This window comes from Olea europaea, unplaced genomic scaffold (genome assembly GCF_002742605.1).
Source record: "Olea europaea var. sylvestris unplaced genomic scaffold, O_europaea_v1 scaffold520, whole genome shotgun sequence".
NCBI classification, from domain to species: Eukaryota; Viridiplantae; Streptophyta; class Magnoliopsida; order Lamiales; family Oleaceae; genus Olea; species Olea europaea.
In genome coordinates, this window is record NW_019263520.1 from 25510 (window position 1) to 35834 (window position 10325).

The window sequence follows — 10325 nt, forward strand, 5'->3', positions numbered from 1 at the left end:
TGAAGGCAAAAATACCAAAAAATAAAAGATAAGGACGTTTTTTACAATAAACTTAAAAGATGGAGACATTTTGTGCCAATTACCTAAAATGTTAACAAATATGTCGATCATGAGATATAAAATTATTTTTTCCCGACAAATATAAGTTCTCACTGTTTTTTACTTGGCTAACACTTTTCCAAATGTCATTTTCTTATTCGTTATTCCGTAGATCTCCCTTACCCATTAGATAGCTTGTCCGGATGCCTTTTGTACTTTGCATTACTTCGCAACGCCAAGAAAATTTGAACACGGTTCTTGAATCACTATTTTCTCTCTCAGCATTTCTGACAAAGAAGCAGAAGTATAGATATAGATAGAAGCAGATACAAACACAGAGAAGAATAACAATGGGAGGTAAAAGTTGGAGTTTGAAAGCAAAGCTATGTGATTCCTGCAAATCATCGCCGGCGAGTGTTTTTTGCCATGCCGACACGGCATTTTTGTGTCATGGCTGCGACGCCAGGGTGCACGACTCTGACGAGGTGGCGTCCCATCATGCTCGGGTGTTGGTTTGCGAAGTGTGCGAGCAAGCGCCCGCTATTGTCACCTGCAAGGCCGACGCGGCGGCTCTCTGCGCCACCTGTGACCGTGACATACACTGCGCTAATCCACTTGCCCGCCGCCACGAACGCCTCCCCATAGTATCCTTCTACAAGGCATCACAGGTTAACAACAATAACGAGAACAAATACTTCTCTGAAGACGAGGCCGAGGCCGCCTCCTGGCTCTTGCCAAATCCTCATACGAAAGGAGGAACCACAGAGGTCCAAGCCCTTAAAAGTTAATTATTGTTTTCATAGTTAAAACGGATGGAACTGTGATTTGATTTTACCCTTAACAGGATGATGATGCCGACTCGTCGAAATACAAGTCCAGCGAGTATTTGTTCAGCGACATGGATCCATACCTGGATCTTGATATAATTTCTGGAGAAAATATGAATGATCAAAAGAAGAGCCAGTACATTTCTGATGGGGTTGTGCCAGTGCAAAACAAGAATGATTTTCAGCAGAATCATTTTCAGGGTTCAGTTGTGGATGGATTTCCTACTTATGATATGGATTATAACACTGGATCCAAGCCCTTCATGTACAATTTCAGCTCCCAATCTGTCACTCAAAGTGTATGCTATTTAACCCAAATTCTTCATCTGTTTTTCACACACTCTCTATATTTTAACCTTTGTTGATGTTATAGTGCTGTGTAGCTAATTAAGTGGCTTTCACCATGTTTGACTAAGCTTAAAATTTACTTAATTGATATAAAATTTATTTGGACAAGCAACTTTTTTGAAAGCTGAAGTAAATCTGCGGTTTCTTAAGTTTTCTTGAGCATAGATCCATGATAGTTCATATGTTCACCTATTTTACAACACAGATGTTCCATTGGGGTGTAGCCTTTACAAGGTAATGAAGTCTTGCAATGGTTTTATGAAGTAGGGAACGGATCAGTTCTTGAGTGAGTTTTCTATCTCAAAAACGTGTTGGAGTATGTGAAACCTAATTGTAGTGCACACTTATCGACCTAATACTTTCTGGAGGTGTTTCTGGGTGCAAGCTCTGTGAGGAAAACTTGGTATTTTCTTTTATATTATAGTGAAAATCTGCGTGGCAAGTAGATGTAGCTTCAGTTGAAGATGAAGCTACATAAAATCTGTGTATGTTTGCCCTTTTTTTATTGTATTTTGTTTATTACTGCTTTCAGAACTAGGGATTAGAGCTTAACTCATTAGAAAGCAATCAAGGGAAATGATCCAAGAAAGGATAAGCCATTTTACTAGGAGCTAGCTCGAGCCCCATTTTTAGATTACAATGCATTTTGGAACAGTAAATCGATGAAAAACGTGTTGTTAAAAAAAAAATTTAATGTATGAGTTTGCGTGTGATATTATTCTTTTTGAAGAATGTGTAGTAGAAAAGAAGGAAAAAAAAATGTATTTTGAAAATAATGGAAATCAAACAAGGATTAAAATTTTTTGTCCATCTACTTGACGGATATAGTGTTAGCAGCAAATAATTGGGTCAAAAAATGACTGATTTTTAAACAATTCAACGACAGAATGAATGATTGTTCCAAGAAACCAAAACAAAACTAGATACTCTCATATTTTGCTGACAAATATATATGTTTTGCAAACAACAATGGCAGGTCTCATCATCATCTATGGAAGTGTGCATCGTACCGGACCCTGGTTCGATAACCGACGTATCCAACACTCTTGTGAAAAATGACGAGATCCCGAGCCCGGTTTCCGGGATCGACAGAGAAGCTAGGGTGTTGAGGTATAAAGAGAAGAGAAAGAACAGAAAATTTGAGAAGACAATACGATATGCATCAAGAAAAGCCTATGCTGAAACTAGACCTAGAATCAAAGGAAGATTTGCCAAGCGTTCAGAAAATGGGGTTGAATCACTCATGGTCCCAACTTTTTAATTGTAAGTTAATTAATTTTGGTGTTTTGATTAATCACTTGTTTCACAAGGGGATTATGATGGAAGTCTGTACATATATTTAGGTTATCTCATGTTGCTTGTTTGTTTGGTCGATGTATTTTTATTTTTGTATCTAATGTTGTAACAAAATAATATATTATTTGTGAAAATTATTCCTAAATTAATCGTGTTAGAATCATCTACGTATACAATCTAGTTTGATAATTTTGGTTGATAAAATCACATTATCCATTTCAAAAAATTGTGCGTTAAATTAATGGTCTGAATTTTGACAATATCAATATTATCCATCATTATTGTCAAGTATGATTGTACAAATAGTATAATTGAGCATTCCGAGAAATTTTATTTGGAAGGTGTTTTGATTTTTATTTTTCTCAAAATGCATTTTTCCTCTCTTTATTTTACCACATATTCTTCACTAACATAATATTACACGCAAATAAAAAAAAATCTTCTTTTTTAATCATACATTTTTCATCAATTTACCATTATAAAATACATTCTTTAAAAAGAATGTGGATCAAACACAATATTACACTTCATGTGACAAGATTGAAGAACATTGCCCACAAGAGGTCGATCGATGTATCTCAATTGGTACTAGTCTTTTTGATAGAGTGGTTAGCCATCTTATTTTCGACAGGGTTGAGGAGGAACTTAACCTTATTTGAATTAATGAGTTCATTTATTAAAGTAAGCGACTACACATTAGCCTCGGTTTGAGTTTCATTTTTCAATAATATTTTTTTTTTCAAACTCATTTTCAATTATATGTTCTTTTAATAAAATATTATTATATGTAAATTTAAAACTTTTTCGTGCTTTTTGCACACATTTTTAAAAAATTCATTGTTCCAAAATTTATTTTTATCAAATAATTGAGCTCGAGCAAGGGCTAAATTAAGATAATGTAAACTAAGCTGTTTTCTAAAACCTTAAATACTAAAGTAATGGTTGGTTTGTGTTTTCATTTTTGAAACGATTTTTAGTTTTCCTCGAAAACGGCCCGTTTTTCGCGTTTTAAGCGTTTTCGACATTTATAATTGAAAACGCTGAGAATGATAAAAAGTCGTTTTGCTTTTTCAGTTATAAATTTTAACTCGTTTTCGAAAATGCGTTTTCGAAAACAACGAACCAAACGCATTTTCCATAATTTCGAAAACTGAAAACGAAAAATAGATCGAAAATGGCAAACCAACTACGGCCTAATTATTTTGATAGCATGGCATTCATATGTCTCGGACGATACATTTTTGGGTGTAACAACGTGAGAGGTTACTTTTAGATAAGATTTTGTATTCGAGTAAGTAGTGTAAGACCGTTCACATTCCATTCACGTGGCCTGTACCTTAGTGGCACGCGGTCCACGCGACCTTGTCAAAAATAATGGCCCTTGATCGAAACTGGAAGGGGTGCTTCGGGGTTTAGAAAGAAATTATTGGTTTTTTGTCGTAAACGGTCAAATCATGGGTATTTTTGGTATTTAACTTTCCCAAAATATTTTCCAAAAGACATTTAAGAAAATAAAAATGGATAAAGATTGCCACTTTAACTGCCATGAATCATACAGGTGCTGTCGGTATGGTTGTGTGTGTGTTTCTCGCCAAACCAATGAAAAAAGAGTTATGTTGCTTGGACAGGATTTGGGACAGGTGCTGTCCGTTGGTGGCACTTGTGTGGTTCCTTTTTTTTTTTTTTTTTAAACTGTTCAATAAAATGTTGACACATGTTTTTTTATTTTTAAATCTTGCCATCAACCCTATTTGTGTAGCATAACTTATGAAAAAATACCAATTATCCCCAATAAAAGCCTAGCAATTTTTCGCTATACAAGTAGCATGGCTAAAAAATTATTCTAATGAAAAGTTGTACTTATTCACTGAACATACATACGATCCTATTAAGCCTCTATTTATTTTTCATTTTTTTCCATTAAAATAAAAAATATGATCGTTACTCATCACATCAAACCATCAAATTTGAATTTCTATCTCTTGTGTGGGTCCATAATGATTATATTTTTTATTCTCATTTTTATAAAAATAGAAAACAAACGCCCCCTAAAATATTCTTAATGCACAAACTTGTGGAATTTATTAAAAATTAGATGGTGTTAATTAAATAGGTTAATATCACAATAATATATAATTATTTGTTATAATTACGTACTAATCACACATCACAAAATTTCACAATCACAAAGACCTAAAATTTAGGTCAAAATTACTAATTTAATTAATAATCACACATTTTTTATAGGCCGTATCTTATTTATCGATTACTAATTATTAAATTAATTATTGAATAAAATTATCAAATTTATTGATCACAACTTATTTCTTGATCCCAAATTATCAAGGGGTAATTATATTACCACCACAAAATTTGCTTACTACACCACATTATATTTACACCACAATTAAAATATACTTTTAATAAATACACGACAATAAATTACACTTGTACTCCTAATTCAATAAAACTAAAAATGAAAAAGAAAATACAATATTGTGATATACACATCATCCCAACATTACATCTCATTTTTCATCTACAAAAACCAACATCCCTTTTATGCCACCAGTTTTTCTAGATATATTAATGCAAAAATTGAAAACCGTGGAAACTGCAATTCAATCGCATTTCGTTCATGGGATTTCTTCTCCATTTTGGCGGAGTACAAGCTACGTTTGATGTTTTAAATACTTCTACATATAGTCTCAGATGATTATTATTTTTGTTGAGTTGGTTCGGTCATGGAAAACTCTTACCCATATTTTGGTGGGGTTAACCCGGTTGGCATGTATTGTGTATTTTAGTTTCGCAAGTGTACGAACTGTAACAAGTAATAGTGGACCTAAGAGTCCAGATTGTCGATCCCACAAGGGCTATTTTCTAACACTTAATTCAATTTTCCTTTAACTACTATTTGATGAAAACAATTCAAAAGTTATAATGATTTGAATTTAAATCTTAATTCTAGACAATAAATAAAAGCTCACATCAAAAACTTGTATGATCAAATAATTAGAGGACGTTAGGGTATAATAATTTCACCTATTGATCACCTTTACATCTCAAATTAAGACTCGATTCTATTGTAGTGCTCAGTCGAATTCTCATATTGTATTCAATTTACCCCTCTCGAGTTCTCATTGAACTTATTCAACTAATTAAATTACATATCTCTATACAAATTTAACTGAGTTAAACGAGTTCTTTGTCCTAAGAATTCAATTATGACCGCAATAAATGGCATAAGTATCTCTACACGTTATATCAATTTACTAAATTTTATTACATGGTCTAAATCCTAAACTCATATCTCTATTTGTAGATAATTCACATAATTCATCAAATTACTGATCAGATAATTTAATGCAATCAATCATAGCAAGAATCAACACATGGAAAAATTAAAAACGAAGAATCTTAATAAGAAAATATAAAGAATATCAAATGGATTACATTATTCGTCCTAACAATGGATTTACCTACTTATAATAAAAGAAGAGCAACAACAAATTGTCTTAGAGTACATCATCGGATTTTTAATAAGAATATGTAGAAGAAAAAGTGGGTCTTGCACAAAAAAATCCTCATTCTTCCAATTTATACTTCACACGATGAATTTGGCGTTGTCTTCTCCCTTTGAATCTCTCCCCCTTTCTCTCAAGAAGTGTCTTTGCCTCTAGAATCTGTAAAACCCCTTAAAGTGTGAGAATTTTCATATTTATAGGTCCCCTGCCATGTATGAAGAATAGGGTTTTCATATGGACTTCAAAATGGGCCGAAATTCCACTTAGGTTACGGATTTGTGGCGCCGCGTCAAAAAAATAGGTGGTGGAGTTGCAGGGCCATAAGATGGCACTGCGGCGCCACCTCTCTGAATCTCCCGGCGCCACAGCGCCCTGAAGTGGTGTTGCGGCGCCACTTTTCAAACAGACAACACGCACATCTTCCAGTATTTTTAGCATAAGTTTCTCTCCTGATGTCCAATTGAGGCGATTCAAGATGCGTTGGAAAGATAAGTCAAAGGGATACAACTTTACTTCAGACATCATTCTCCAATTCGATTGTTTGCTATGTCAAAAATGGTCTCAATATGAGACTGAAATTTCAAAGCATAACTTTTCGGTTGGAAATTGATTTATGATCATATTTTGCATAAATTTGATCCCTTTGACATCTTTTTTCATCCAATTGACTCCGAGCACTCTTAAATTTTCATCATGAGGTCCAGCACAACTTTGGAGTATTTACACTTTAGTCCCTGAACTTTGGATCTCTTATAACTTAGCCCCTTTTCTCCAATTTTGTCCACTTTTGCTTCTTCCTTCAATTCCTTGTACCATCATTGAATTTTACCTATTCAACACAAAATATAATAATTTAGACCATAATTCATTCGAGAAGCAACTAAAATACACTTATCAGCATGCAACTGGGCTTTTGCAACCATGGCTGTGTCCCATTCTCTTTGCCTGTTGTATTTTCAAATTTGAGCCTCACACATTATTTTTTTTCCTAACAATTTTCAAGATTTGCTTACGCTATAGTGAAAAATATTAAATGCAGTTAGTTAACTCAAAGACAACATCAATTACTACCCGTGACATCAGTTTTAATCATATATTTGTACAACTGATTAAAAATAAATTAACTAATAAAAGATTATGTAGATTAGAAATAATTGATATAGGATTAGTTAATAATATTAACTCATTAATTTGATGAAATTTGGGAAAGAGATGATATAGAAGAAAGAAAAAAAATTAGATTTATGATTGTGATGGATCAATGAATTATCTTATGGGATAAATATATAAAAAATATGTTAATTTAATGATTGTGTTGTCAATGAAAATTGTTTAATGTTAAGAAAGTAAATTTAAAAGTATGGTTGATTACGTAATTTTATTAAGGACCATTTAAGTAAACAATAAAATTGTGGTGTATCAAGTAAATTTTGAGGTGGTAATATAACTACCCATTATCAAATTAACTTATTACAATTTTCCAATTAAATGGTCACAAATTACCCATCAAATTCTCCACCCTACCCTTCCACCACCACTGACACCACCCAATACGTCTCGTTGCTTCAAATGCACAACCCGCCATTACCACTCATCCTACACCACAACTACAACCTTCAATGAATCACCACCACCACTATTCCCCACCCTACATCAATAGCACCACCACCACCACCACAGACACAACATCTCTCCACCAGCACCATCGCACCACAACCTACCACCAAACACACCACCGCACTCAATCACCACATTGGCACCATCGCGCAAACAACAATGCACCAGGAAGTAGCAATGCTATCCTCTGCTTATAACAGCAGTGAGGACCTGACTCCCATCATCGTTGTACATGCGTGCGGCTATTGCAGTGCCATCGTCTGTACCAAAGAAATGAAGGTGACCATGTCGAAGAAAAATGGAATGAAGTTGAAATTTCTATGACCTTTTATTTAGGTAGAAAAAGAATTAGGATTAAGGTGGATACACCTGATTTTTGAAAGAATAACTTTATGATCTGATTATTGAAACGGAAATTGAAAAATATGTGGGTGTAATTTCCTTGTATTTTAATTAGATTTAAGTTCTCTTATTAAAATAAGCCTTTTAACTTTTCCTTCCGATTATCATGCTCGTAAATACAATCTCAAAACTCTACAATCTTATTTATTATTTCTAAAAGCAATTGTACAGTTCTGTTTCTTATTTCCCAAAAAGAGATAATAGGAGGAAGAGAGAAACGTATATTTTTTCTTACTCATGATCCGAATTTAATAATTGATTTTTTGATCGTTAGAGATAAAGTGGGTCCTACTTGGGAGAGAAGAATTCAAAAATGACGATTGGAATAGTGAAATAATGGTCAAAAATTTGAATTTAATTGACTTTTAAGCTGTACCAAACAAGCTCTTAACTTTCACCTGGGCAACAAAAATAAGCAGAATGCTTCTAAATAATTATGGGTCTTACATGCAAAAAATGGAACCCTTTAAGCCTTCCTGATGAACTCCACATCGAACAAAAGAACTGAGTCAGGTGGAATAATGCATGTACCTGACACCAAAAACAAGAATGAGTAGTTCAAAAGCCTTGTTCCATGTTCATTCAAAGTTATCATTAGGCCAAGCAGAAAATTGTAGCAGAATTTAGCTCCTCTGCATCCCTCTCCTCTCATTCCATATCCGAGTTCTGGTGGAATCCTTAGCTTACGTTTTCCTCCTAAAAGAGTTCACTTAGAATGTGGTACTTGATCATGTGAAGTATGAGGCAAGTTTCATGTAAAAGAATGCTTATATACCAGCAAGCATGGCAGGAACTCCGTCACCTCCTAGTATTCTCTGATCCCATACCTTGATGACCTTTGACACATAAAGCCATAAGCTCCATGGAGATGATGATGATCATCATCATTTAGGGAATATAACTTTCATATATTCATAAGAAAAAAGTAGGGAAAATGAGGATGCTAAGGCGGATGAGTGATCATACTAAAATGGAGAAATTTTTTTTTGTTGTAATTGTCATTGGTTTCAACTAATATAGTTTGTAGATAAACAAGTCTATTCCACACTATAACGCAAAGTTCACAAAAAACAGCGAACTTAATCAATAAAAATGCTGAAACTAATAAACGTAAAAATGAACACAGGATTTTTCACCCTAAGGCAAGATGTTTGGAACTTCGTTCCTAATCCCCTTTTGAGCTTCCGTCAAACCGGAAGAAATCATTATATCAACGAATCAATGAAGCTGTCCAGATTGTACATCTCGTAGCACTCAGAATATCACTCAAGATTAGTCAACATAAGCCTCTCTAATCGATACAGTCATTCACTCAAGAATATATGAAGATAATCTGTACAAATCACTCAAGATTATACAATTTTGGGGCTTATATCGAAGGAATCTTTTTGGACAGATTCTTTAGATCGAAAGAAGGAAAATCATCTCTTGAGAGAGAGAAATGAAGCGGTGGAATGAGAGAGAGTGAAAAAATCAAATTCTACTCGTCCAGAAACTCTAATGAGGGTTAAGTAGAAGATCCTAGAAGTCTTACAATCCAACGGTGAGAAATACAACATTTGGCAAGATCATAGCCATTGCTTCAATTGTATAGAAAGCATGTTATTATAACATGATTTTTTTTGCCAACATTAAGTGAATCATTTTTCTCTTGGACTAGCCGGCCCAGCAGCCCAGCAGAAGTATTATGTCAGCTCAACATCATTGTGCCACATTTCTTCACATTCTCCACCTTGGTACAATGATTCCAATTTCATCTATAGTGATTTCTCTAGTTTTTGACATCATTTGCTCTTATTCCTGATACACAAATCAGCAAAAAGAGAATGTTTAGTATAAAAAAAACTTATGGGAGAGAGGAATGGTGCCTATTACTATGTGTTACCAGCTACTTGCCTTAAGAAATATTAATGTTCAGCTGTTTTAAACAGTCCAAGAACTTATTTAAAGGTAGCACTTTGTTTCCAACATCAGCAGGATTAATTTGTGTAGAAATCTTTTCAAGTTTAACAACACTTTGAGAAATTACATCTCTAATAAAATGAAATTTCACTTCGACATGTTTTGATCTATTATGAAATACAGGATTTCTAATCAAATATATAGCAGATTGGCTATCGGAATGCAAGACAATGTCATTTATGAAACCAAATTCATTTAAAAGTCCTTTTAGCCAAATTCCTTCTTTAATTGCATCAGTGGAAGCTATATATTCTGCTTCAATTGAAGATAAAGCAACAATCTTTTATAAGTGAGATTTCCAGCTTAT

At 33.8% G+C, this 10325-nt stretch overlaps 1 protein-coding gene across 1 annotated transcript; it reads left to right on the top strand.

Moving 5' to 3' along the window:
* Positions 1–229: 229 nt before the first annotated feature.
* On the top strand, positions 230–2659 carry LOC111388680 (zinc finger protein CONSTANS-LIKE 4-like). The gene is made up of 3 exons (XM_023013447.1): positions 230–806; positions 884–1165; positions 2191–2659. Exons 1-3 carry the CDS (start codon positions 390–392, stop codon positions 2473–2475), a joined length of 984 nt encoding a protein of 327 aa, XP_022869215.1. The 5' UTR covers positions 230–389; the 3' UTR covers positions 2476–2659.
* Positions 2660–10325: the final 7666 nt, after the last annotated feature.

Coding starts and splice junctions, on each gene's coding strand:
- LOC111388680 (XM_023013447.1), top strand. CDS start 390: ATGGGAGGTAAAAGTTGGAGTTTGAAAGCAAAGCTATGTGATTCCTGC. Junction 807..883: donor CGAAAGGAGGAACCACAGAG/GTCCAAGCCCTT, acceptor TACCCTTAACAG/GATGATGATGCCGACTCGTC. Junction 1,166..2,190: donor CCCAATCTGTCACTCAAAGT/GTATGCTATTTA, acceptor CAACAATGGCAG/GTCTCATCATCATCTATGGA.